The sequence below is a fragment of the Brassica oleracea genome, chromosome C1 (genome assembly GCF_000695525.1).
Source record: "Brassica oleracea var. oleracea cultivar TO1000 chromosome C1, BOL, whole genome shotgun sequence".
Classification (NCBI taxonomy): Eukaryota; Viridiplantae; Streptophyta; class Magnoliopsida; order Brassicales; family Brassicaceae; genus Brassica; species Brassica oleracea.
The window spans coordinates 5,938,854-5,966,557 of record NC_027748.1 but is presented as its reverse complement, the minus strand read 5'-3'; the positions used below and the strand labels follow the sequence as shown (position 1 = coordinate 5,966,557).

The window sequence follows — 27,704 nt, the reverse complement described above, 5'->3', positions numbered from 1 at the left end:
CAGTTGAATCACACTTTGTAACTTATATGTTTTTGCATAATTGCAAAGCTAAACTATACAAGTAAATATAGTCACGGAATAAATGCGAGAAATTTATCACGGTTTTGTTTCCGCCAACATTTTTTTATTTCCTTTTTCAATTGTTTTTCTTTTGCCTAAAATTTGATATATTTAGGCGAAAAAGAAGACTTAAAGTTAGGGAAGTAAAAAGAAAAGAAAAAAAAAGACAAATCCCACCAGTCGTGTCTTCTTGTTCATCCTTTGTTTCCTTCTCACTGTTATTTGCCTTACTTAAAGTCGCAAACTTTGCTTCGAATTCAACCCATCTCTCATCTCATCTTCCCCTTCGCAATCAAATCTCCAACGAAATCAATCTCTCTGCTCAATTCTCACTCTTCTGCTGGGTTTCGAGAATTCTCTAATGGAAGGCGGTTCCGCTTCGACTTTGTCAAACGATGATAATCTCGTCGTCTCCTCCGAGGATTCTTCTTCTCCGACAGAGAACGGTCTCGAGCTTCGTCTTACGTTGAGCCTCGGTCGAAAGGGGTTTCGAGATTGTAGGGCTTCTCAAGCTAATGATGATTCTTCTTCTTCTTCGTCATCACCTTCTTCCTTGAGTAGCAGAGCTAGCGTAACGGCCGGGATCAAGCGAACAGCTGATTCCATGGCACCTACTAGTGGGTGAGATTCTCCTCCTTTACTTTTATGATTGTCCTTAAGACGTAATTCTAGACAAAAGCATCATGGTTGATGAGACAGAATGTTCCTTTGATCACTTTTATCTGGAAAAAAGGTTCAACCTTTATTACGTAAATGACTTTGAATGTATCTTCTTGATCTTAGAAGATTTTGTTGTGATCATTGTATCATTTTTTCCATAGGTGACAATCTCGAGGGAATTGAATTTTGTTTTGGAATGGAGTGGTTGGTCTTGTAGAGTGATGTTTCTTTCTTGCTATTTCTTTTTGTGTAGAGTTGTCTCGATCTGAGCCTGTTTCACGTATATAATTTTTCAGGCTTGGAAGTGTTAAATCAAAATCCTTTTTGTCTTTACTCAGCTTTTGAGAAACTTGTGAAATTTTCAGGCAAGTTGTGGGGTGGCCACCAATAAGGACTTACAGGATGAACAGTATGGTTAACCAAGCCAAGACATTGGCCATGGAAGATCCACAACAAGTAAACAGAAATACAAATGATGCAACAAAGATGGGAAGCTCGATGTTTGTGAAGGTGACTATGGATGGTATTCCCATTGGAAGGAAAATCGATCTGAATGCTCATAAATGCTATGAATCATTGTCCAACGCTCTCGAAGACATGTTTCTCAAACCCAACACAGGTGAAGTTCGTAGTCTCTTATTTCATGTTCCTTTAGAGATTTGTGTTGGTCTTGGAGTGAAATTATGATTCTTTTTGCGATCAGTTCCAAGCACACAAGAAACTGATGGTCGCTTGGAAACAAGGCTCAAGATACTACCAGATGGGTCTTCTGGATTAGTACTAACATATGAAGACAAGGAAGGAGATTGGATGCTTGTTGGTGATGTTCCCTGGAGGTATGAATATATATTCTCATGCTTTATATGTTGAGTACAATGTTAGCTCCAAATTTGAATCCTGAAATGAGTTTTACTTGTGACCAGGATGTTTATTGGTTCTGTGAAAAGGCTCCGGATAATGAAAACATCAGAAGCTACTGGTGCAGGTATCTGATTCCATCAAACACCTCTTTTGATATTAAGATATCTTTTCTTTTATGTCTTTGTGACCGTGTTTGTATAATCCTTGTTTGCAGCTAAAATGAACTTATAAAGCATATAAATAAACTACAAGAACCCTTCTATGTTTGAAGCAGTAATAAGACAGATCAAAGAGAAGACAACAACGATGTAAGAATATTCTTGCCTTCACAGTTTTTTTGGCTCTGCCATTTATTTAGTATTGTTCAACTTTGTAAATCACAAAACGTTTCAGAGCAATGCACAAGTTAATAATAAACATCTGTAAAGAGAGCCAAGTTATTCTACATGTAATAAAGCAAATCAAAGATCTCTCTCTCTCTCTCTCTCTCTCTCTCTCTCTCTCTCTCTCTCTTCTACATACATATCAGTTTAAGCCACACTCCTCTTCCATCACGCCCTAAAGAAGGTCATTTACAGGTGAAGCACTAAACACCGATGGCTGTTGTTTCTCGGCCAAGCCACAACGGCTAGTGTTTTCCTCGTTACTATTGCTTTTCCTCCTCGGTTTAGCTTCTCCGAGCATCGAGATCACGTCTCTCATCGAAGGTCTGTCTTTAGGGAGCTTGGTGGTGCAGAGAAGAGCTATCTGTAGAACCAAAAGCATCTCTTCTTGAACATATCTGCAGTTTCCAACGTTAGGATCCAATGCTTCTTCCAAAGATATGTTGTCTCTTATCTTCTTCCTCACCCACTCCACAATGTCTACGGACTCTCCAAACTCCGGGTCTAACGGTCTTCTTCCGGTTAACAGCTCTAGTAAAACGACCCCGTAGCTGTATATGTCTATCTTCTCGTCCACTTGCAGTGTGTATCCATACTCTGCAAAATGATTAACCAAATTAAAATTATCGAACCGGTTTATAACCAAATTAAAATTAAATCGTACCGGGAGCGATGTAACCGTAAGAACCGGCGACCATTGAAACGGTTTCCTTCTTCCTCGCCATCATCCTCGCGAGGCCGAAGTCGGCGATCCTGGCGTCGAGATTCGCGTCGAGCAAGATGTTATTCGATTTGATGTCTCTGTGGATCACCGGAGGATGACAATCGTGGTGGAGGTAGGCGAGGCCGTGAGCGACACCGAGCGCGATGTTGTAACGCGACACCCAATCAACGAGCAGCCTCCCGGCGGCGTTTTTTCCGTGAATCGCGTCGCCGAGGTTGCCGTTGAGCATGAACTCGTATACGATCATCATGTTTTTGTCGTTGTACAGGAATCCAAGGAGCCTCACGATGTTCCTGTGACGTAATTTCCCTAGAAGGTTCACTTCGCCGACGAAATCTCCGGTGGTTCCGTCCTCGATATCCGCGGCGGATCTCCAGAGCTTCTTCACGGCGAGTACGGTCGTCGATCGCGACATCTCCGCTTTGTAGACGATTCCCGTCGCTCCCATCCCGATCATGTTCGATTCCCTGACGCATGCGAGGATATCGGAGGCGGTGAACCCTAGCCGATGAAACGCCATGAGTCTCCACGGCCATTCGCCTTTGCTCACCGTCTCGTCGCTGAAGAATCCGTTGGAGTACCATCTCTTGTAGAGAGTCCTCGTGACGATGACGAGTATCCCTAGGAGTAGAGCCGATGCGATCCCGATCAACCATCCGACGACGATTCGTTTCCCGTGGAGGCTCTTGTGACGCGATGCTGCGTTTTGGGAGTCGCTACACGGCGGGAGAACGCCGCCGCAGAGACCTGCGTTTCCTCTTAGGTCGTCTGGATTGATGGTTCTGAGGAAGCCGTTCGTAGGGACTGGACCTGTGAGTTTGTTGTAGGAGACGTTGAGGAGCTCCAGCGCTGGAGATGTTCCGATGCTCTCCGGGAGTTTTCCGGTTAAGGAGTTGTTGGAGAGGTCGAGCACGGCCAATGCGGACATTGTTGTGACCTGTCTAGGGATTTCTCCGGTGAGTTGGTTGTTTCTCAGGTTGATGGTTACTAGCTTCTCGCATGAAGCAATGCTGGAGGGGATAGTGCCTGAGAGAGTATTTGATGAGAGGTCGAGATTTGAGAGTGAAGGACAGTCTTGAAACTGGTCTGGTACTTCTCCGGAGAGATCATTCTCAGCGATCAAGAACGCTTGCAGGTTATGAATGGAGAGGATCGTGGAAGGGAGGGCGGAACTGATCTTGTTTCTGGAGAGATCAATGAAAGAAAGGGAAAGTGAATCCGATATGTCTCCGGGGATCCCTCCGGTGAGACGGTTGTTGGCTAACTCGAGCCTTTGTAGCTTCTCAAGCTTGCCGAAGCCGATGGGGATGGAACCGTTGAGGAGATTGTTCTGCATTCTGACGCGAACTAGGGACTGACAAGTGGAAAGAGTTGTCGGAATTGGACCGGAGAAGTTGTTGTTGAACAGAATGAGCTTGGTTAGATTCCCCTTGCTGCACAATGTGGAAGGAATCTCGCCGGAGAAGGAGTTTGTAGAAACGTCAAGCCACTCTAACGGAGAATTCTTCCCGAGGTCGCTTGGTAGCTCGCCGGAGAGCGTGTTGTTCCAGAGCTCGAGGGTATGTAGCTCCGCCAGATTGCTGATCTCCGGAGGAACAGAGCCAGAGAGTTTGTTGCCCATCAGGTTCAGTAGCTGAAGATTCTTCAGCTCTGTTATCTGCACTGGAATCTCGCCGGATAACGCGTTCTGGGAGAGATCAAGATACGTGAGAGTGGTAATGTTACCGATCTCTGGCGGTATTTTACCGGTGAAGTGGTTTTGGTAGAGGTAAAGCGTCTCGAGTGACTTTAGCTTCCCGAGCTCAGAGGGAATCTGACCACTGAGCTTTCCTGTGGCTAGATCAAGGTACTTGAGGCTGTTGATGTTCCCAAACTCCGGTGGAATCGGACCTTCGAACTCGTTGTAACCAAGAATGGCTGTTTCAAGTGAAGAGAGCTCACCGAGAACTCTAGGTAACTCGCCGGTGAGATTATTGCCGGATAATCCGAGATATCTCAGCTTCTGCAGGTTCTTGAATGAACGTGGAAGTGACCCTTGAAAGAAATTTCCTCGGAGATCAAGAACTTCTAAAGAGACCAAGTTCCCGAGATCTTCAGTTAGGTTTCCAGAGAGATTGTTCCCTGAAACATTGAGATGAACGAGTCCAGCTGATTCGTTGCCAAACACGAAAAGATTCCCGGTGAATTCATTCTGGCTGATGTCTACAGATTTCAACGGAGGGAGCGATGTCGGAAGCAGAGATTCGAATCCGTTGCATGAGATGTTGAACGAGACAAGGCTTGTTAGCTGTTTGATGGAGTCAGAGATTTTTCCCGTGAGATTCATTCCCGACAGGTCAAGCTTCTCAACATTACCGTGGGAGTTGCACTGAACACCTGTCCAGCTACAGTGATCGTCGGTTCCTGAGAGCTTCCAGTCTTTGAGAGAGTTGAGGGGATCGGTAAGAGTTGATTTAACGGAGAGCAAAACAGAGAGCTCGTTGCCATTGTCGATGGAAGCTGAAACAGAGGAGGTAGAACCAATGTAATAACAGTAGTAGAGGAAGAGAACGATAACCTTCATCTTCATCTTCTTCCTCTGTCTCACTGAAATTCGTCTCCTTTAGTTCATTACCAAGAACAAGACAAAGTGAACATGCAAGGAAGTGGAAGAAGAAGAGTAGAATAAGAAGAAACTTGGCAACTGCTTGCTCTGTATATATATAATATATATATCTATGTTATATATGTATAAAATGAATCTTGGTTTTATGTGGATCTAGTGATCAAAGAGTATGTTTGATTAAATGTTCTAATGAAAAATAAAAACAAGATCTTGGAGTTATTTGAGAAATTTCGCAAGACACTGAACATGCTAAAGTGAGAATGTGTTTTTCACAACTACAACTAATCCAAAAATGTTTACGGTCTTTTAAATTTAAAAACAAAGTCAACTATGATTTGCTGTATATTAGCTTAGGACTAATACATAATTATATGCATAAAATTATACAGACACTTGGTGTGTACCATACTCTCATCGTTAGCTTCTGCTTAACTTCATTCCGTTTCAGCTTTTGTAGAATGTCTTTATTTATTTTCTCGCCTTTTTCTTCTTTTTGGGTCTTTTCATGCTACTTACCTTCTAAGAAAGTTTTAAATCTAAAATGCGGCTAAGTATGGCAAATATTATATGATATATTACCAACATAGATTAAACCATATTTATATATTTTGTATTTACATTTGTATGTAGCCAGCGAGGTGAACGTTCTAACCATCAGAATGGGTGATACACATGTGATGAAGATGAATTAGATGATGACGCTACCTTTCGCTACTACATTTTTAATTTCAGATAGTTCCAAACCGTTGCATTGATAATTATCAACAATAATGAAAATGCTCTCTCACGTTTCTTCTCACCCCCTTTTGAATTTGGTAAAGTTTCTTTCTTCTACGTGTTAGTTAATAACTTAATACTTAATAGAAACAAAGTCGAACCCAACCCACCTCATCGCCATTATATGGAGGCATATCTTTTATTAAAAAAATCAATCAAGAGTTACCATGATGCATATAATATTTATAATGTATGCCACTGCAGAGAGTGCAGGCTTGTTACTGTTTCTTCATCTGCATGATTGAGTAGATAAGAATCTTTCCATGTTACAGGTTTATGGCAGTGTAAATATATGTATATAATAATGTTTAAGTAATAACTAATAACCGAACATTGATCAAATCAAATATTGTAATACTCCAACAATTACCCACTCCTCTTACTGGTTTCATGTTTATACAGAAAACTTTGCTTCACATGCACTCATGTGGGCCGGTCTTAATATATGTTTATTGTTACGTTTCTTATTATTTGTAGTTTTTAAGAAAACATTCCGATCCTTAGTTAAATTTTTCATTTGCTAATCCTTTCGATCGTTGGATAAAATACTTAAAATTCTACGATTTCACTAATTAGTAATATATGATAACTGCCGGTATAGTATTGTATTACACATTCAGTTTTGAACATTTAGTCCGATATAGTTATAGCTAGAATTAATAGTAAAATATAACAAAAACTTGAAATATTGAAATAAATAAATTATATCACCCAAAACTCCAAAAGTACAGGCATCGGATGATTGTGGCTATATTAGATGTCTAGATCGTAAATATAAATAAATACTTACAAGAGGAGGGTTCACGGCTTAATGGGATGCATGTGGATCAACACCTTAATCACTTACTTTAGTACCAATTTTGTATTATTAGAAAGAGAAACCTAATCTCACAAAGCACATAAAACTCTTTGCAAATGGTGTTTTGTGGAGTTTTAAATTCCTAATTAAACATTTAAATATCAATAGCATAAAATATAAAATAATTAATTTAGCAAATATGCTGACGGTTTTCTCACATGGCCCATCGGATTCGTCAGACTTGTGTTCAGCTTTTTTCCTTGCGATCTGCACGCATGTGCCGCTGCCACGTGTGTTCCATGGGGATCACTCTAGATAAAGAAAACCAAGTCAGCGTAAAACCTCTGAGACAGCAAGAGACTCTTTCACCAAACCCCCAAAAATGGGCTTATTATGTGACGAAACGAATTAAATGTCAATTACAATTGGGCTTAATGTTAAAAGCCCATTACTGAGACAGTGACGTTATCCAATCAAGGAACGGCTTTGGTGGTGACACGTCATGATTCTCCCGCCAACCACACCAGATCCTTTGGCTTCACTCCTTCCGCCTTGACTCTTCCGTGTCTCTCATTTCATCGATAAGCACGAGAATGGCTTGTTTTCGTTCGATAGGGTCTCTAGCTTCTCTCACTCATTCTCCTCGAGATGTTTCACGCTCCTCAGGTACTGTGTTCTTCTTCCTTCTTATCCTTTCGTGTTGGAATCGGTAGTGTTTGAATGTAGGTTTGATTATCAATTCCCCTGGAAAATTCCGATAGAATGCTGATTCCGTTACTGTAACGCGAGATTCTAAATCTATTATGAGAGATTAGGGTTAATTAATGTCTTGATAATTATTGGAGATTAGGGTTCATGTCTAAAAAAAAAAAACAACTCATTGTAATAGAACGAACACGTCAGATTCTTACATTAATACATTTTGTAAAATGTAATTAAGAACCAGTTTTTGATCCCCTTTTTTTTTTATTGCAGGCATTGTCTTAACTTCATGCTCTGTTCATCCCAGCACTCGCTCCTCCTTCACTGGCTCTCCCATCTCCCTCCCGCGAGTCCATCCACCATCTCAAACACCTACAAAACCGCGGAACCTCGTCCCAATCACTATGATGGTGAAACCAACGCTCCAGTTCATCCAAGGAACAGACGAGATGACCATCCCTGACGTCAAGCTGACTCGGTCAAGAGACGGGTCCAACGGAATGGCACTCTTCAATTTCGACCAGCCTTCGGTTTTCGACTCGAGCGGTGAGGTCGGGGAGATAACGGGACTGTACATGATCGACGAGGAAGGTGTGATTCAGTCCACGGACGTGAACGCGAGATTCGTTAACGGGAAACCTGAAGGCATTGTGGCCAAGCATGTGATGCGCACGCCCAAGGAATGGGATAGGTTCATGAGGTTCATGGAACGGTACTCTGACCAAAACGGTTTACAGTTCGTTAAGAAGCAATGAGCTGGGCATTGTTGTATGTTACACATTTTTATTTCATTTTAACTATCTTTCATTAGAGATTTGATTACTATAATTCCAAAACCTAAATATTTTAAAACAAGAAACGGTTACTTACAATCCTATACATAGCCTAAGAAGCTGTTAGAGATAGTTTTTTTTATTATGGAGAGGGAGACAGACACATCAACGCATACGCATCGTTCCTCCTAATGGCATCAACGTTGTTTATCGCTTCCTTTGCCGTTTTCCTGACGTTTACGTTTCTAACTCCGTCAACTTCCACGGAAGTCGTCTCTCGACTCGACGTCCTCGGATGGGTTTGCAACAACGGCTCCGTCCCGGACTTGGAGGCTTACCGCAGATCTTATCAGATCAATATCGACAAGACCAGAGATGACATGAGGAACCTCAAGTTCGGGACTCATGAAGACGGTGTCCCTCCTCAGAAGATGTACTTTTTGTCGCAATGCGTTAGCGATCTCTCGCCTGACGAATGTAGTCTCTGTTGGTCACGCGCCACCGATCTCCTCTTTAATTGTTTTCCCTCCCCCGGTGGTCGGTTTTACCTCGACGGTTGTTTCGTTAGGGCTGATAATTACAGCTTCTATCGCGAGCCTGTTACACGTCAAGACACCAAGGTTCTTGTTCTTTTAACTTGGCTAACACGTAACCTAATTGTTATTGTGCTTCTTCGTTTACTTGGTTGACACGTAACCTAGACCTAATCGACCATTTTGGGGGACTTTAGATATGTGGTGGTGATGAGTCGTCGTCGTCTAGAGAATTCAAAGGCTTAGTAAAGGAAGTGACCAAGTCCATAGTTGATACGGCTCCATACAGCCAAGGCTTCTCGGTGGTGGCTAGGAAGAGCGTACACGGCTTAACTGCTTACGGATTAGGAATATGCCGGCAAACGCTAGACGATGAGTTGTGTCAACTGTGCTTAGCAGATGGAGCTTTATCGGCAACTAGCTGCTCACCAGCCACAGAAGCCTTCGTCATGAATGCAGGATGCTACTTGCGTTACTCTAACTATACCTTTTATAACGAACGTGAATTGCTTTCTATGAGTATGTCTCTTTAACTCTTGTTTTTTTTTTTTCAAATTTTGATTGGTCTTTTTATAATCATAACATTTTTTTTTTGTGGGGTAGGTTTAACGAAAGAACATGTTCTGCGTATACTGGTGATTTCTATGGTGTGTGTCTTGGCTATTGCATCTGGATTTTGGTGTGGAAAATGCATTTATTTGGGAGCTAGTTCAAAGAAGAAGCTTAAAGGTAAGAGATCCCTGTTCTTGAATTAAAGAATATAGCTGGTTAGGTCATTAGGAACTAAGACTAAAAAAAGTTATCACTTGTTTGGACATCTAAGGATAGAGAAGGAGTCAAAGTCTGTATCTAATAACTCAAACTTGATGTGCTTTAAGTATTCAACTCTTGAGAAAGCAACCAACAACTTCAATGAGAGTTGCAAGCTTGGTGTTGGAGGATATGGTGAAGTCTTCAAGGTTGTTGTCTTTTTTTTTTTTTTTTAATATATATACCCTTGTCTACAATTTTAACATTGTCTCTTAAGAAGACTTTTATGTCTTTTTATGACAGGGAACTCTGTCTGATGGCAGAGAGATCGCTATAAAACGTTTGCATATATCAGGAAATAAGACACGAGAAGAGATTCATAATGAAATAGATGTGATTAGCAGATGCCAACACAAGAACTTGGTCAGGCTTATAGGTTGCTGCTTCACTAACATGAATAGTTTCATTATTTATGTGTTCCTCGCTAATTCAAGCCTTGATCACATCTTGTTTAGTAAGATCTCTTCTTTGAATCACACATGCTTGATCATCTTGCCTGGTTGTAAACATTGCTAACTTTTATTTTATTTTGAAATGGAAATGAAGACTCGGAGAAGAAGAAAGAGCTAGAGTGGAAGAAGAGACGGGCAATAATCTTGGGAACAGCAGAAGGGTTGGAGTATCTTCATGAAGCTTGTAAGATCATTCACAGAGATATTAAAGCAAGCAACATTCTGCTAGACTTAAAGTACAAACCGAAAATCTCAGATTTTGGTTTAGCAAAGTTCTATCCAGAAGGTGGCAAAGACATCCCTTCTTCCTCTCCCTCTCCTTCTCCCATTGCTGGCACACTGTAAGTCCTTTCAACACAAAGAAGTTACTAGAGGTTTGGTTTTAGCATTTGAAAACAAAATGGTGCTGTTTTGTAGAGGATACATGGCTCCTGAGTACATTAGCAAGGGCATACTAAGCAATAAGATTGACGCTTATAGCTTTGGAGTCCTTGTTCTTGAAATAACCAGCGGTTTTAGAAACAATAAGTTCCGGTCTGATAACTCCCTTGAAACCTTAGTTACTCAAGTTAGTCTCTTCATTCTTTCAGATCAATCTTTAACTAAATATAGCTATACCTTTAATACCCATTTCTCAAACAACTTTTTTGTTGAACAGGTCTGGAAATGTTATGCTTCAGACAAGATGGAGGAGATGATAGACAAAGATATGGAAGAAGAGACAGATAAGACAGAAGTGAAGAGAGTGATGCAGATCGGTTTGTTATGCACACAAGAGTCTCCACAGCTTCGTCCAACAATGTCTAAGGTTATAGAAATGATTAATTCTACGGATCTTGTATTGCCCACTCCTACAAAACCGCCGTTCCTTCATGATTCTATGTAGAAAATCATATTCATACTTTTTGTATAAATCCTCCACTCTTCTTACTGTTCATAACAACACATCGCAAAAAGTGTATTTCGTTTCATATTATGCTATTATTTATATTTTGTTCTCCTAATTAGCCCAGCCCAGGCCCAGTTTGAATTAAACATAAACAACAACAGTTAACCGACAAGAAGGAAATATATTGAGAAAGAAGAACCGATAGAGTTGAACCAAGTTGTATGGTAAAACCTAGGTAAAACTGTGACCGGTACACTTACTTAGAATATTTTGTATTTGTTTAAAAAAAAATGACATACATGGGAGCCAGCCGTCGTGACACATGATGATTTTATGTCTGGAAAATATGAATACATGAATTCAAATTTGTAGATATATAAACGCAACTATTATCCTATCATATTCCAGAAAGATTAAACAATCATCAATGGATCTTATTTCAGCATAAGTGTTTTTAGTGAAAATCAATTTCCAGAAGCGTTTAGTAAATAAATCACTGTAACAATATTGGGTGAGGGTGATTGGGAATGGACACAGATCGAATACTACGACAATAATTTTTAGTATTTATATTTTGCTTTGTACTTAACGGATATCGATGTGATTTTCTTTGTAAAAATACGAATATCCAGTTTTCCGGATATCCAAAACATTTACAGATATTTGCAAATATTTACGGATGTTTACGGATATTTCAACACTTTGTTCAATATAAAAAAATTAGAAAAACTATACAAAACTGTTTTAAAATAATATATTTTACATAATATAAAAAAGTAAAGATTAGTGAAACTATACGTTCCATAAATTAAAAAAAAACTATTTTTTTTTTTATAAAACATAAAGTTTTAGAAAAATTGTAATTTTATAAAATAATTATATTCCTTTCTAGTAACTTTGTAAATAAAATTTCATGTAAAATAATAGTAATAAAAAATTATATAAAGTTAGAGCGGAGTGGATATCCAAATCTAAATTTTTTTTATTTGTAATTTGCTTTGTTTTAATCGATACTAAATTTTAATATTTGTTTTGCTTTAAAGATTTACGGATCTCTAAATTTTTTGCATCAAATTAAAACAAATAATATATTGAACGAAAATTTACGGATAAAATATCCATCCCTAAGATGATAAGAATGACCTCAGTTACAAAAAAAAAAAGATTATAAGAATGACCGACATGTTCCAAGTTTATTTGGACAGCTCCATCACTCAATGTCAAGATGCTGGTCCCACAAAAAATAATAGAGTTAACATGTATTCCGGTACTGGTCTATGTTTTCTTTCTACGTACTAGCAGTTTAGCACATTCTCATTCTGAGGTGACTCCTTCTACCAAAAAAGAAAATATTTTTGTCTTTAAAAAAAGATAAATTAGGGTGTATATACACAATTTCGACCATATATCCAATTACTATTAAACTTTTCTTTAATACCAAAATAACCCTATGATTCTACGCACCTACATAATCCTAGGTCAGATTTTATGCCAGAACTTAGACACACTAACCCATTTTTCAATTTATTTGATAATTAATAAATCTTCCATTTTCAGAACTAGAAAAAAGAGAGAGATGAGAAATTGAAAAGAAGCCATTATTAGATCTAATATAAAAAACTGAAGAAAGATGCTTGTTTGCACAGCCAAGATCCCCAACTGCTCTTATTTTGTAAGTAAAATCACTATCACTATGTCATTATTTGTTTGTGATTTCTTCTCATTCTGGTATACTAGTTTTGTCCTCTCCAAGTCCTAACTATGAAACTACTAGTTTTTATTTTTTGGAGATGGAGATTCAGACGTCAACACATGTCTGAATGAAGAAGAAGACAGAGATCTGGTTTCTTTTGTTGGGAGGTTAGGGTCTAACATCTTTCATCGACTTTAACTTATTGTTTACCACTTAACATAATGATTACTCATATCTATATATAAAAAAATATTTTGTAACCACAGTGACAATTATTTAGTTTGATGGTAACCCATAGTGTATAGAATATTATAGATAGCTTAGTCGATAACTTTTTCATTACTCTTCAACATCAGTTTATATGTTTTCGATTTATTCAAGTTATCTACTTTTTGTTATTTGACTAGGGAAACCTATTTTATAATGGTATATTTTCAACTAGCTGACAACTTATACTGTAACATGTATTACTCTTCATTAGATTTTAACTTAGAAGAGTTTAGTAGGTCATCTATTGAGGATGACAAAGTGTTTTGGAGTATAGATACTTAGATGATAACAATCTATTTAGACGTTATTGATTAACGTTGTCAGTTGTATTTATAATTGTCTCTTTGTTTTTCTTTTGCGAAGTTAATGTATAATAAATGATTAAGGCCACTAAGAATTTAATTAGGTCATACAGTTTTGTGTTTTATATAAGTTGTATGAACTTCTGCATATAATTCAGCGATGATGTTTCAAGATAGCTAGCGTTTTTTGAGAATAACTTAGGAGAAAGATTAAAACTTTCTTATCATTCTTGTTATGTTAGTAAAAGTATTTCTAGTTATTTTAACATATGTATTTGTTGCAGGTAAGTGTACAGCTGAGTAAAGATCATTGGATTGGGGAGTATCAGATCCCATCATCTCTTAAAACTTCATAGGTCAAAAACTGAGAATCCCTTACCAGTAATTATCTAATGTTGTCTTTTTAGCATCAAAAGAATGTCGTCTTCGTACTCTGATGCGCTCTGGCTGATCAAATGCAACATGTGATGAAAAAAAAGTGATGGACTTGGTTCATAAGAATTAACGGGTTCTAATCAATGTGAAACATGGAAGATTGATTCATGAGAAGGAGTTGGTGAAGTGTCTAGTGGAAGTGTGAATTGTATTGCATATTTAGGCACATGTTTTTGTTTAACTAGCATTGTCAATGAATCACTTAGTAACATATGTTATTTGATACTTCTAATGTTAGTTGATATGTAAATGTTACAGTCTAAAATTATATGATGTAATGAATGTTACTGTCTAAATTTATCAGTAGATGATAACAATTATAAATGATTGTGGTTAACACTTTTCTGTGTCTAGTAAATGTTATAATAGTCGCTAAGATATATCTTAGAGAAAATGTTTTTATAAGTGATTCACATGTAAGAGAGACACAAATAAACAATTTATCTGATATATAAGTTAGCAGATAATCACATGAATATATGAACATGTTATGAATAAAAAAGTGATAGACTCGCTTGGTAATAATATGTTCTAATCAATGTGGGACGCGGATGAGTGGTTCATGAGAAGGATATGGTGAAGTGTCTAGTGGAAGTGTGATTGGTAATGCATATTTAAACGGATGTTTTATTGCTATCTGGTTATCGGCATTTGACTTACTAACATATGTTGTTTGATATTTATAATGTTAATTGATATATAAAATGTTATAGTCTAACATTATATGATATAATGAATGTTAGTGTTTAAATTTACCAGTAGATGTTAACAATTATAAATATTTGTGGTTAACACTCTGTAGTGTCTAATAAATGTTATAGTAGCCGCTAAGATAGATCTTAGAGACAATGATTTTGTAAGTGACGCAGGTGTAAAAGACAAATAAACAATTGATTTAATATATATAAGTTAGCATATAACCACATGAATATATGAAGTAATTATTGTGGTTGATATTTACTTGTTAGTTAATAACTTAATATATACAATGTTACTAGCTGATTGTAGATGATATACAAAATCTTAGTGTCTAAATAAATGATATAACTAATGATGATACATGTTAGTAGATTTTATATATATAATACAAACGTGTGGTTTAGAATATTTTTTCATATATTTGTAAAAATTTTCAATTTAAATGTGTGGTGTGGGACCCTCTATTACAACCCACGTGATGAACATTACTCTACGATATCCTAGGTATATCAAACAAGATTCTCACTTCAGTATCTCTCCTCTTACGTGTCTCTATAGGTAATGGCATTTTGGGAAGATCACATAACTTTGCTACAGGGAAAGGAGGATTTTGAGTGCGTGTGTATATTTTGCTAATTTCGGTTCGTTTTGGGTATATTCACCTAATTGTCTCTTAAAAAAATATAATTCAGGCCATACAAGTTCACGTGGTTAGATTCAAAGATAAAGAGTCCGTGTATATATCATTTTTAGAAAGATAAAAAAAATCACAAATAAAACTTACTTAGTACTGATTGGTTTGTCACATATTACATGAATTATAACATATTTATGTCTTTCTAAAATAAGTTCCAAAGTTGATACTATTTTTTTATAAAGTAATTTTTAAATTTAGATATATATAAATTTATAGATATTTTATAAAGTTACTATAGTTTAGATATATATCTAAAGTCAAATATATTATTTGTATTTTTGTAATAATAAAGTAAAAGGGCCATTCATAGAAAAGGGCCATTATTATTATTTTTATAATAATAAAGTAAAAGTATCATTCTTATATATTTTTATAATAATAAAGTAAAAGGGCCATTATTTTTATAATATATATCTAAAGTTAGTTTATGTGATTTACAGTGAGAGTCAGTTTATGTGATTTATTACACAATAAGTCAGTTACAACTACCGAGGTAGTTTTGCTATGGTTGTTTACTTTGATATCTATAACTAAGCTTAACGTTTCCTTTTTCTTTTTAGTTTAATGTTTTTAAATTTTAAATTGTTTTTAATTAGAAAGAGATAAGAACAACATTAAAGAGTTTCCAACCACACCTTTTTATATTTTTTCTCATCTTTAGCACGTTTATCTAAGTAAAAATTATGCCGAGAAAAGTTAAAAAATCATGCCGAGAAAATTAATCGATTTGACTACGGAGGCGGTGGAGCTAGATGACATAACAGAGAAAGTATCTAGGCAAATAGAGACTCGATGACTTCAATAACCACAAAATCCTTATCTCCTTCATCCTCCAACGTGTATTCTCAGATCTCGATCAACTAAGCACAACCTGATTCCCAAAATTTTCAATCAGAGAGTTGTTCATCCATGGTCAAAGTCACAGTTTATCTTCCTTCTCGTATGAATCAACTCTTCATTTTGTTTTGTCTCCGCCATCGTCACCGCTCACTCATTAATGCTCTCCAACGGTCTGAGTTTGATTACCACTTCAAATTGTATTAAACCTCTTTGTCTAGTACTCTTATTATTCTGTCACCGAAAAACTCTTTTACATCAAGTCTAATTACCGCTTTGAACTATACGACACTGCGGGTCAAAGCGTCCGTCTTGTCAACGACGCATGAATGTGTTGGGTATGTATAATTTAGATTTTTTTACTTATTCATAACAAAATTTTCATTTAAATAAGCATTATATGCTCTTAGTGATGTGGTTTGTATTCTTAAATGCAATATTAGTCATATGAACACATGTAGATATATGTAAAAGATACACATTGTTGATGTGTACATGTGGATATCATATAGGAGGCGTACACGTGTACATAAAGAAACTTTATGTTCTTTGATTAAGCATCCATATTTATTTGTCCACATATCCATGTGGTAGCATGTATGTGTGTATTGTATATTAAGTATCTTTAAAATTAATACTTGATAATATCTAGAAGAATACAACTTAAATTAACAACTCAAATGTGAGGTGTAACATTTCCGTTCACAACAAGTAAAATAAACGTGAAGGAAAAACATGCTCAGAATTTAAACACAACTTTTCAAAACAGTGTGGAGAAGAAAGTGATCAAGTATTTAAATTTGGAACAGTAGAAAATGTTTGTTTCATTGTTATTATGTGTAGCAGTATTGTGTATCCTAATGATGTTTTATGTATTTATTTTTGTACATATGTATATTGTTTGCAATTGTACATTTTGATATTGGGTATATGTACATGTTGACAAATGTACATGTAGATAATGGACAAGCGTACATGTGGACAATTATATGTATACACTAGAGTATTAAATCCACATGTACACTACGTACAATATTTGAATTAACGTTTATAAATGTAGATTTCAACACAATTTTATCATCCATTATTAAAATTAATAAAAAATGTCTTTTGAGTTACTCTGATTTCTATTGGTGGCTGAATTAAATTAAGCTTCAACATTAACAATCTCGTATCGTTATCTTTCTTGACAAAGATATTTATTGGAAAGACTTCAATAAGGCTACCAACAACAACACCAATATCGAGAACTTAAAAACTATTACAAACATCAAACTTTTTTTATCCAAATAAAAAGGTAGAATTTTTTGGCGGAGACGCCGGACATCGGTGGCGGAGACGCCGGACATCGGTGGCGGAGACGGCATAGAACAGTGGTGAAGACGTCGTAGCTCAACTACTTCTTCTCCGTCGTCTTTTATATCGTTTCATCTACATTTTCACAAAACAATCTTCTACAACAATGGCCGAAAAGAGAGAAAAATAAAAAAAATAAAATAAAAGAGATAATGAGAAAAAACGTAAGGAATTTGTGTTATTTAATTAAATATTAGTTGACCAAAAAAAAGTTAAATATTAATTCGGTTTCAATTGAGTAGGTTTGGTTTTCATAGTACACAGGGTATCGTTGGGTTTGTATAGGTTGGAGAGGTGAAAAGTGCGTTGGGAAAATGAAAAAGTGTGTGAGGAGTAAAAACGGTTTTAAAGTGTTATTAGAAAATATAAAACTGACCTTGAGTGTAATATTTTCATAGTAAAGTTAGTTGTATAATGAGTGATTTACATCCAGAGGCAGTTTCTTTCTTTTTATTACAAGATAAATCACTTTATTATACTGAGGTAGTTTTTGGTGTAAAAGACTTAACTTGCCCTTAAAAAGCTTAATTAAGGGCTTCTTTTTCAGTTACAGATATTTATGTGTGGTTGAGTTTTGAATCTATTCTATTAAAACACCTGTTTGACCCATTGATAAAAGTTGGATCCAACAACTATTTCTTTTATCTTTATCATTATTTAAAATATTATTTATTATGTTTTATGCCATTAGACCTATATTTAAATTACCAATTGAAAAGACCAAGATATAAAACAAAAAATATACCCGCCCTTTTTAAGGGCGGGTCAGAATCTAGTTTTTTTTTAAAAAGAGTGTGTGGTGGACCGGAAGCAAAATGTAAATTGAATTAGATAATTATATGTGCAAAAGACCATGTGCTTCATAATTTCTTCTTCTTTGGTATGTCAAGTTCTTACCCTTTTTTTTTTGCCACATAATTCTAAAATATGTCATTCTTTTCCAATTGCGACCCATACTTTTAAATTGTGAATTATAACCCCTCAATGTGTTGTTTGATCTGTAACTTGCTGCTCACCGCCGATTCGTCGCTGAAGCATCGCCTCCGCATCACTCCACCGCGCTCAGCTCTACCGTAACGGCTAGCTTCTACCGTAACGGCAAATCACCTATGCATCACTCTTGCCTCATTCGTCGTCGAAGAATCACCGCAAAACGCTACAGCCCTTAGATCCACCTTCATTACTGTTTGGAGTCCTTGTATCCTGTCCTCTCCGTCGTAGAGTTTGAGCTCGAGAACAACAATGGTCAAGATTCTGATATTTGCATGTTTGGTCCTTCGAGTTTTAATATTTTTTTTCCTTCAGACTTTCGAAGTTGCAAAAACAACTTTTTGATTTCATCTCCAAATTTCTAGTGTTCATTTTTATCTCGTAGCAGAGTGAAAACTAGAGAGCAACAATTGTTAAGTTTCTGTTTTTGGCTCGCTTCGCCCTTAAATTATGTAGACATATGTACACGACACTATGTACACAAAATTTACTATCCACGTATACTTCAATTCATCTGTACATTATTGAAATATGAATCATTTTTGTGTACATTATTGTAATGATGTTTGTATGTAGATATATGTACACGACACTATGTACACAAAATTTACTATCCACGTATACTTCAATTCATCTGTACATTATTGAAATATGAATCATTTTTGTGTACATTATTGTAATGATGTTTGTATGTAGATATATGTACACGACACTATGTACACAAAATTTACTATCCACGTATACTTCAATTCATCTGTACATTATTGAAATATGAATCATTTTTGTGTACATTATTGTAATGATGTTTGTATGTAGATATATGTACACGACACTATGTACACAAAATTTACTATCCACGTATACTTCAATTCATCTGTACATTATTGAAATATGAATCATTTTTGTGTACATTATTGTAATGATGTTTGTATGTTGATATATGTACACAACACTATGTACACCAAATTTACTATCCACATGTACTTCAATTCATATTTGTACAATTCAACTTGTGCAATAATTCACATGTGCACACTGTAAAAATAAACTTGTAAAACCATATATTGTATTTTTGGCCAAAACCATAAATCTTATTTTGCATCTTAACCATAAAAATCAAAATTTGTGTGTAAAAAAATTATTTTAAGTAAAACTAAAAAATACTATCTTTGTTCCTGAATGAAGAATTTTCTAGAGTATTCATCCATATTAATAATACCATGAATATTTAGAAATTTTATTTTTATAGAATAAGAAAAATCTAAAAGTTATACTTTTTTTATTTAAGTAAATTTTCCATCAAAGATTGTGTTTCTATTCTTTAATTTATAGAATTTTTTTTCTCTTTCTAGGTTTTTGGTAAAGAATATATAGAGTATGAGCCAAGTCAAATATTGTCACGTGTGCACATATATTTCACTGTCCACATGTACCAGGATATATTTGAAATCAGAGAGTTTGGGACAAAAGAGTTAGTAGTCATTAGTTATCCCAATTGAGGCTGATTTGCAGAACATGTTAGTCACTTTATTAGTGTCTCTCTGATATTTGTCTGTGATCAGATTCGAACACATTACCATTCCCTTTATGTGTCTTCTCGCATAACATATTCTGATATATATCATATAGTTATGGCGTTTGTATTCTCCGGTAAGGACGTTCCTTCTTTCTGTAACTTTTGATTTGAACAGATTGTGGAGGTGATGATCCAGAGCTCAAACAGGAAATGAAGAAGCAGTTTGTGGACACTGGCTAAGGAGTTGAAGCTACAAGAAGCAGTTGGAGATGAGCATAGCCGTCATATGAACGTTACCCTTGCAGAAGCTAGAGTTGCATCTTCTCTATCATTACGGGGATACAATGCTATCCAACTTTACTTGCATGGTTTATATGCTCATCTCGGAAACTAGCTTCTACTGCTCCCCCTAGGTTACGTTTGTATAGGTCTAATATTTCGGGCATACTCATCTGGTGGATACTTCAACTCGCCACGTTGACACTAGTATGCATCTCTTGTGCTTTTTACATGTTTTTGTTCTGTTTTTTTTTTTGCTTTGAGATGTATAAATGAATACTTTGTACATTTGCAATATCATATTTTCTGGGCGTTTTTAACAATCGTCCACCGCATAGGCTATCCTTATGTACATTACATTAAGACTATACATGTGTACATCTATTTTGTATTGTACACCTAAGTGATTGTGTACAAATTTCTCGAACACTTGTTAGGACAAAGCAAGTGATTGTGTATATCCATGTGTACACAATCTCATGTACAGGTGTACACATATATACATTTTTAACATTTGAACAACATTGTACAGCCGTTGCATAAAATGTCACAATTGGCATTCAAATTTACAATTGCTTACAAACACTCAACTGTATTTGGTCATCTTCTAATAACCAAAAACAGGCACGCCATTGTGAATCTTTTAAATGGGTTATAGATCTGTGAATCTCCAGTCATTAAAATGTCCACATGTACACATATCTTCTTGTGGACATTCCAGCATATCGTACACATGGACGCCATTTCTCATGTCCAGTCATTAAAAGAATTCATCTTTTAAGTGAGTTCATAGCAAAAACGAACCAACGAACCATAGTAAGGATTCATCTTCGAACGAAAGTAGTAACCTATGATTCAATACTTGCCATTCTTAGAAAGAGGTGCAAAATCTGTGGCAGTAGCCAGTAGCCTCAATTATAAATTTATAATTGCAGCCTTTATTGTAGCTATAATGATAATGATAGATGCTGCTTCAGGCATCACTAAAGTTTGTGTTGTTTGGGCCAAAGTCATTATTTTAAAGGTTGCGATTGTAAAAATAATCTCACCAGTGGTTGCAGTTTGGGGAGCTGACATGGAAAAACTATTTCTCAGCACTTGTGATTTGTAGACGGTATTCACTAGCGATTGTGGGAAGCTCAAGACCCAAATGTCTACAATTATCGTATTAGAATTGTGGCCAAGAGTGCATCAAGTCGACCATATGAGATTGTGTTACTTTTATCTTAACAGATTTTTTGTGGAGATGGTCGACTTCTCCCATTCGTAGCTCACTTGAGACATGGAGGTTTCGTAGAAGATGGAATGATTGATATCACATATTTATTGCATTTGATCACCTCATTTTTGGTAGTGTCCTTGTTGCTCTTTATTGACCTTTAACTGCTAACGTCTCTCAATAATGTCAGATAGCTAACACATGGGTCGGCGTACCGGTTTTTTTAATTTTTTTCTTGCGACTCAAATCATCTATTATTGTGTATATTTCAAGTTAATAAATAAAAACATCCTGCTTTTCACGGATTCAGGTTTATGTTCGGGATGTCTGGCTTAAGCAAGAATATGAAATTCAGATTCTAGATATCAAGACAATGTCTATGGTTTTCTTGGAGATTTTATGGATCATCGGGGCATATTAGTTGTTGGGGGTTGGGAGGAAGGGGTTGTACTTAAAGCTACTTAAGTAGTAATACAGTGATGAATTAATTGCATTCACTTTTTTTTTTTTTGCTGAATTAATTGAATTTAGAATAGTATCAATTTTAAAATATATAGTATAATACCCACTGATATTCATATTCATTTTATCTAACATAATACTTACACCGATAAAATTTTAGAATCCAACATCTACAAACAAGTCGTTATTTATTCTACCGGTCATCGGTTTTACGACTAGCCCTTCCAACCATATTATACTATTGTGATATTTACAAAATCATTTATATTTATATATTAATTGAGAATCATTACAACATTTTTTTGTAGCTATGTGTCATCACTAGAATGATTTTTAGAATCTTTAGATAAATATGTTGGTCCATCTAAATATATAATAAGTTTTTTATTAAACTAACCATAGATACATTATTAATGTGCTTCATTATTTCCTTAAATAAAATTACGAAATTGCCTAATGTGGCTAAAGTATATATGACAATTAATGATTTTGAATAATAAAGATTTGATAAAAATAAGTGTATTTATACTATATTTGTTTAGTTTTAAACTATTAAAATAAATTAAACAACCATATTAATAACCATATAATAAAAAATTTAGATTTTTCTGTTTATGTAATATTTTGAATTTTAACGAGTATAAATTACTAAAACTGTTAAAAGTCTCACAATAAAATTTTGTGATCCATGGTTTAAAATTTTTGTTATTACATGATACAAATGATTATAAAATCGTATAAGTCAAAAGTATCATTTAATAAGTATTAAAATTAAAAGATATATAAATATATATATCATTTTAAATTAAACTATATGCCATATAAAAATGCACAAATATTTTAATTTTGAAATTTACTTTGAACAAATTTTTTTTGATAAAAATATATATCATTTTAATTTTTTTAAGAAAACATTATAAATTACGTAAACTATTAATTCCACAATGAAATTTTATTATTAGTAATTTAGTGTTTTTGCTATAACGGATACAAATGATAAAAAAACATAATAATAGAAAGCATCATTTAATAAATGTTAATATTAAAATATACTATATATATATATATTACTATTATTTAAATTTAATTATATACCATATCAAATAGAAAAAAATATTTGTTTGGATTATAAAATTTATTTATATGTTCGCACCAATTTAATTATATAAATAATAGTTACTGACTTTTTATTATTAAATATATATTTATAATTTCATAATATGTTAAGAAAATATATAATACATAAAATAATTTTTATATATAATGTTCATTCCGTGCAAGACGCGGATGTTAAGCTAGTAATTCATTATTCACATATCACTGACTGTTGGCTATAAATTTTCTAAATAATTAATAGACCACAAAACAGACGTGGCTTATTTGTTACTACTATTTAATCCCCCAAAGCAGACCACTGAACCACGCATCTAACAAATTCTCGATAATAACATACACACTCATCCTTTCTCAAAAAAAAAAAAACATAAACAATCAGTCTTACAACAGTTGCCAAATACCATTCGAGATGTAAGCAACTCCTCTAATCTTTACCTTTTCTGTAGAAAATGAAAATGTTATAAGTGGTATATCATATTTCATACAGATTTTAATATATATGGAATATTTTAGTTAAAAATTGTTTAAATAACATATCCGTGACAGGGAATACGGCAACAGCACGGAGAACGGCATTGGCAAAAGTAACGGCATCAGCAACGGCTATGGCATCGGTAATGGGTATGTAAACGGCCATGGCATCGGTAATGAGCATGGCAACGGCAACGGCGACGTTTATGGTAATGGAAAAGTTAACGGAGAAAAGGTGAAAAAAATGAAACCAATGGATAGTGAGATGCTGAGAGAGCAAGGCCACATAATGGTTGATTTTATTGCTGATTATTACAAAAACCTTGAAGACTCCCCTCAGGATTTCCCTGTTCTTTCTCAAGTTCAGGTTTGTTTCTTCTCTCCCTCTTTGTTTATATATAAAAACGATAAATATATATCAGGTATTTTTTACTACATGTATGTAAATGTAACCTCTCGTTATTTGTTTCTATGTGGTCATTTCTGTAATTCTATAATCATCTCTCTATAAAGAAAAATACAAAAGCTATACAAGTACTTTAGAGTAATATTTTCTGGTTTTTTACTATATAAAGTATATCTTGTGGGTGATTTGACGCAGCCTGGTTATCTCCGGGACATATTGCCTGATTCAGCACCTGACCACCCTGAACCGTTGAAAGAACTTCTACACGGTACGTAATACAGTTTTGTTTCTGTTTCACGCAGCATGCACTTACACGTACGAACATTGCATGTCTATATGTTATTTATTCACGTTTTTAATGATTTGAATGTGTTTCAAAAAAAAAAAGATATTTAATGATTTGAATTTTTTCATAATTTATATATAGACGTTTCAAAGAAGATAATTCCGGGTCTAACTCATTGGCAAAGCCCGAGTTACTTTGCATACTATGCGTCAAGCACAAGTGTGGCCGGATTCTTGGGAGAGATGCTAAACGCCGGCCTGAGCGTCGTCGGTTTCACCTGGCTCGCTTCTCCTGCCGCCACTGAGCTCGAAGTCATCGTTCTCGATTGGCTTGCCAAATTGCTCCAACTTCCCGACCATTTTCTCTCTACAGGTTCTTGATTGTTCAACGTTAGAGCACCCACATTGGTGGAGTGTCTCAAATGATTAGTCCATATGATTTGCATAAATGTTGTTGTAACTGGTGAAATGTAGCTGGCCGTAGAATTAGTTACAAATTTATAGTTATTGATACGTTTAGAGAGTAAAGAAACTATGACCACACATATCAAAATGAGTAGAGCACGAAACTAAGGTCCTATTGATTATTAACAACATTCGTAACTACTAAATGATATAATAAAAAAGAATAGAGCATATATTTTGACCGTATCCTTTACGCATTTAATTGAATGATTTGACAAAAATGAAGGGAATGGAGGAGGAGTGATCCAAGGGACAGGATGTGAAGCAGTGCTTGTGGTGGTATTAGCTGCCAGAGATAGGATAATGAAAAAAGTTGGCAAAAATTCACTCTCTCAACTTGTTGTGTATGCATCCGACCAAACTCATTCTAGTTTTCGAAAGGCTTGTCTGGTTCGTATATATATTTTCTTAAAACATTAAATTAATTGTTTAATTAGTTATACAAGTCATATAATGGATATAATGTGGTGATCTTTTATATAGATCGGTGGAATACATGAAGAAAACATTAGGTTGCTCAAAACAGATTCTTCCACAAATTATGGAATGCCTCCAAAATCACTCGAAGAAGCTATTTCTAGTGATCTCGCTAAAGGATTTATCCCTTTCTTCATTTGTGCTACAGTAATTACTTAAACTAGTTTTAAATTAATAATAAATTTAATTAATTAATAATAAATTTAATTAATTAAGAAATATATGAAAGAAATATACGTTTTTCTTGGCAACCAATAATATGAATTGTGGATCATGATGTAGCTAATTTTGTTATAATTTATTTGGCCAATTGCTAAATATATAAATGTGGGTTGTCAGGTTGGTACAACATCTTCAGCTGCAGTTGATCCGTTGTTCCCATTAGGAAAAATTGCAGAGGTAAATAATAATATACATGTAGTACTAACAGTAATTGACTAGTTTATATATGGTATGGAGTGCATAAACCATGTTATTAACCTAGTTCCTCCACAGCAGTTATCACATTGCTCCAGCTACTGCAAATATACTTAATTGTATATGATTTAATTTGGCTAAATAAATATTGATGTTGTATAGAGCTACGGGATATGGATGCACGTGGATGCGGCTTATGCAGGGAATGCATGTATATGCCCAGAATTTCGAGAACATATTGATGGAGTTGAAAACGCAGACTCCTTTAACATCAATGCTCATAAATGGTTATTTGCTAATCAAACTTGTTCACCACTTTGGGTTAAGGTTGATTTCTTATCCTTTTTCCCTTAGTGTATAGTATTGCACTATTGCTAGTTAGTTAATTTCATCAGTTTCAGATTAGTATACTGTTTAGTCACTTTATATCCAACAACTTTTTTGTTGTTTGTTTGGAATTATCAAGGATCGGTACTCTCTCATTAATGCACTCAAAACAAATCCTGAGTATCTTGAATACAAGGTAAAAGTCCCTCTCATGTTCTTTATTTTGATATATAAGAACTAGTAAAGACCATCATTTTGTAATGTCCATCGAACTTAATGTTGTCATTCTAGTAGCAAAATAAATATGAAATGATTCAAAAAAAAATACTACTAAGAAAATATGTGTTTAGGATGGAAAATATGTTGTGTGAGAGTACATATATAATCTATGATCTAATGGATATCAGGTTTCTAAGCGGGAAGAGGTCGTAAATTATAAAGATTGGCAAATTTCTCTTTCTCGGAGATTCAGGTTCGTCGTACTTACAATTGAGGTTATAAGTTATAACTTATATAAATGTATGTGGTACTCACAAATTTGATGTACACAGATCACTAAAGTTATGGATGGTCTTAAGGCTCTATGGTGCCGAGAACTTGAGAAACTTTATAAGAGACCATGTCAATCTCGCTAAGCATTTTGAAGATTGTGTAGCTCAAGATGCACATTTCGAGGTAATAAATACATATGAAACAAAGAAATACTAGAAAACTTATTTAAACGTCACATGTATTTAATTTATAATAAATATTTTATTTCTTCCTTAGACCATGATTAATGGAAGTTCTTAGAAGTGAAGTTCTTATCGTAATTTAAGAATCGGTTCTTAATTTTAACAAAAAAAATGGTTAAGAATCGGTTCTTAAATACCTATTTAAGAAAGAACCGGTTCTTAACCATTTAAATACTTATTTAAGAACCGATTCTTAACCATTTTATTTGTTAAGGTTAAAAACCAATTCTTAAATTACGTTAATAACCCCATCTCTAATAACCTCTATTAATCACGTTCTTAGGATCAACCAAATAAAACTATTGGTTGATATGTTTTTATATATAAACGTGAAGGTTGTCATAGGATCAACCAAATAAAACTATTGGTTAATATGTTTTTATATATAAACGTGAAGGTTGTCACTACTCGGTATTTTTCACTCGTTTGCTTTCGATTGGCTCCTATTGATGGTGATGAAGACAAATGTAACGATCAAAACCGTGAATTAATTGCGACCGTTAACTCTACCGGCAAGATCTTCATCTCTCACACGGTGAGGAGTTATATCTATATAATAAATAAAATTATCATATTTTGTTTTTAAAAAAGGATTAGTTTAATAACTAAAAACTGAAACGTATCTAAATTCTGTCAATAGGCTCTGTCGGGAAAGTTCATTTTACGATTTGCTGTTGGTGCACCGTTAACAGAGGAGAAGCATGTGACCGAAGCATGGCAGATTATACAGAAGCATGCCACCAAATTTATCCACAATAAAAAAAATTGAGAATACTTTTAAAAAATCTATCTGTCAGTTCTTTTTCGCACAATTATATTAAAGTCTTTTCTATATACAACATCTTCTATGAAGGGATTAAATGATAACTATTGGTATTTTTTGACTAAATGATTACTATTGTTTGTATGCTTGACAATATTTCACGAAATAAAAGGCTCTTTGTATTGTAATTTGCCAAAACTAAAAGTAATAACAAAACTTAGTATAATAAGTGTTTTTTTTGTCTGAAGTATAATAAGTGTTTGAGTTTGATGTATCGCTATCACTTATAAAAAACGCTCAAAATTTACTAATTTCGCAGTTTTTAAAAGTGAGAGCTCCGGATTTTCGCCTGTAATCTCTCCAATATCCGAAACAAAATTTTAATTAGGTTAAGATCTGCGTCTTGCGCGGATAATGATGTGTCGAGTTTTAACCCGATTATCTAACTGCAAGTGCACAG

General features: G+C 34.8%; 5 protein-coding genes and 1 long non-coding RNA gene across 7 annotated transcripts; 5 read left to right on the top strand and 1 right to left on the bottom strand.

Moving 5' to 3' along the window:
• The first annotated feature begins 220 nt into the window (after nt 1–220).
• LOC106309256 (auxin-responsive protein IAA11) lies at nt 221–2,058 on the top strand. Its single transcript, XM_013746305.1, has 5 exons — nt 221–681; nt 1,086–1,339; nt 1,424–1,556; nt 1,644–1,705; nt 1,796–2,058. The coding sequence occupies exons 1-5, from the start codon at nt 422–424 to the stop codon at nt 1,810–1,812; spliced, it is 726 nt and encodes a 241-aa protein (XP_013601759.1). The 5' UTR covers nt 221–421; the 3' UTR covers nt 1,813–2,058.
• On the bottom strand, nt 1,976–5,520 carry LOC106309245 (leucine-rich repeat receptor-like protein kinase PXL2). Its single transcript, XM_013746298.1, has 3 exons — nt 2,629–5,520; nt 2,095–2,561; nt 1,976–2,060 (listed from the first exon to the last, which is right to left on the bottom strand). The coding sequence occupies exons 1-2, from the start codon at nt 5,255–5,257 to the stop codon at nt 2,140–2,142; spliced, it is 3,051 nt and encodes a 1,016-aa protein (XP_013601752.1). The 5' UTR covers nt 5,258–5,520; the 3' UTR covers nt 1,976–2,060; nt 2,095–2,139.
• A 1,859-nt stretch (nt 5,521–7,379) lies between these two features.
• LOC106342192 (photosystem II reaction center PSB28 protein, chloroplastic) lies at nt 7,380–8,440 on the top strand. The gene is made up of 2 exons (XM_013781059.1): nt 7,380–7,535; nt 7,845–8,440. The coding sequence occupies exons 1-2, from the start codon at nt 7,463–7,465 to the stop codon at nt 8,324–8,326; spliced, it is 555 nt and encodes a 184-aa protein (XP_013636513.1). The 5' UTR covers nt 7,380–7,462; the 3' UTR covers nt 8,327–8,440.
• Nucleotides 8,441–8,535: 95 nt separating this feature from the next.
• On the top strand, nt 8,536–11,025 carry LOC106303177 (putative cysteine-rich receptor-like protein kinase 43). Its single transcript, XM_013739516.1, has 8 exons — nt 8,536–8,964; nt 9,075–9,396; nt 9,481–9,606; nt 9,658–9,836; nt 9,931–10,141; nt 10,234–10,480; nt 10,557–10,707; nt 10,798–11,025. The coding sequence occupies exons 1-8, from the start codon at nt 8,536–8,538 to the stop codon at nt 11,023–11,025; spliced, it is 1,893 nt and encodes a 630-aa protein (XP_013594970.1).
• Nucleotides 11,026–12,512: 1,487 nt separating this feature from the next.
• Nucleotides 12,513–14,037, top strand: LOC106298309. Its single transcript, XR_001261466.1, has 3 exons — nt 12,513–12,700; nt 12,803–12,888; nt 13,578–14,037. It is a non-coding gene; the product is annotated as an uncharacterized LOC106298309 (long non-coding RNA).
• Nucleotides 14,038–23,155: 9,118 nt separating this feature from the next.
• LOC106301496 (probable tyrosine decarboxylase 2) lies at nt 23,156–27,473 on the top strand. Of its 2 annotated transcripts, none has more exons than XM_013738009.1 (13): nt 23,156–23,310; nt 23,461–23,737; nt 23,972–24,044; nt 24,204–24,434; nt 24,753–24,916; nt 25,010–25,150; nt 25,343–25,402; nt 25,583–25,747; nt 25,887–25,943; nt 26,155–26,219; nt 26,299–26,422; nt 26,879–27,016; nt 27,122–27,473. In XM_013738009.1, exons 2-13 carry the CDS (start codon nt 23,615–23,617, stop codon nt 27,248–27,250), a joined length of 1,470 nt encoding a protein of 489 aa, XP_013593463.1. In that variant the 5' UTR covers nt 23,156–23,310; nt 23,461–23,614; the 3' UTR covers nt 27,251–27,473. The 2 variants fall into 2 exon arrangements, with proteins under 2 accessions (XP_013593463.1, XP_013593393.1); XM_013737939.1 differs by having other exon boundaries at nt 23,183–23,310; nt 23,446–23,737.
• Nucleotides 27,474–27,704: the final 231 nt, after the last annotated feature.

Bases quoted from the DNA above. Each gene is read 5' to 3' on its own strand.
- LOC106303177 (XM_013739516.1), top strand. From the start codon at position 8,536: ATGGCATCAACGTTGTTTATCGCTTCCTTTGCCGTTTTCCTGACGTTT. The intron at 10,481-10,556 runs GTAAGTCCTTTC...GCTGTTTTGTAG, and splicing joins TCTCCCATTGCTGGCACACT to AGGATACATGGCTCCTGAGT. The intron at 10,708-10,797 runs GTTAGTCTCTTC...TTTGTTGAACAG, and splicing joins TTGAAACCTTAGTTACTCAA to GTCTGGAAATGTTATGCTTC.
- LOC106342192 (XM_013781059.1), top strand. From the start codon at position 7,463: ATGGCTTGTTTTCGTTCGATAGGGTCTCTAGCTTCTCTCACTCATTCT. The intron at 7,536-7,844 runs GTACTGTGTTCT...TTTTTATTGCAG, and splicing joins AGATGTTTCACGCTCCTCAG to GCATTGTCTTAACTTCATGC.
- LOC106309256 (XM_013746305.1), top strand. From the start codon at position 422: ATGGAAGGCGGTTCCGCTTCGACTTTGTCAAACGATGATAATCTCGTC. The intron at 682-1,085 runs GTGAGATTCTCC...TGAAATTTTCAG, and splicing joins TCCATGGCACCTACTAGTGG to GCAAGTTGTGGGGTGGCCAC. The intron at 1,557-1,643 runs GTATGAATATAT...ACTTGTGACCAG, and splicing joins GTTGGTGATGTTCCCTGGAG to GATGTTTATTGGTTCTGTGA.
- LOC106301496 (XM_013737939.1), top strand. The intron at 25,151-25,342 runs GTAATTACTTAA...GTGGGTTGTCAG, and splicing joins CTTTCTTCATTTGTGCTACA to GTTGGTACAACATCTTCAGC. The intron at 26,220-26,298 runs GTTCGTCGTACT...TGATGTACACAG, and splicing joins TCTCTTTCTCGGAGATTCAG to ATCACTAAAGTTATGGATGG.
- LOC106309245 (XM_013746298.1), bottom strand. From the start codon at position 5,257: ATGAAGATGAAGGTTATCGTTCTCTTCCTCTACTACTGTTATTACATT. The intron at 2,562-2,628 runs GTACGATTTAAT...ATCATTTTGCAG, and splicing joins TTACGGTTACATCGCTCCCG to AGTATGGATACACACTGCAA.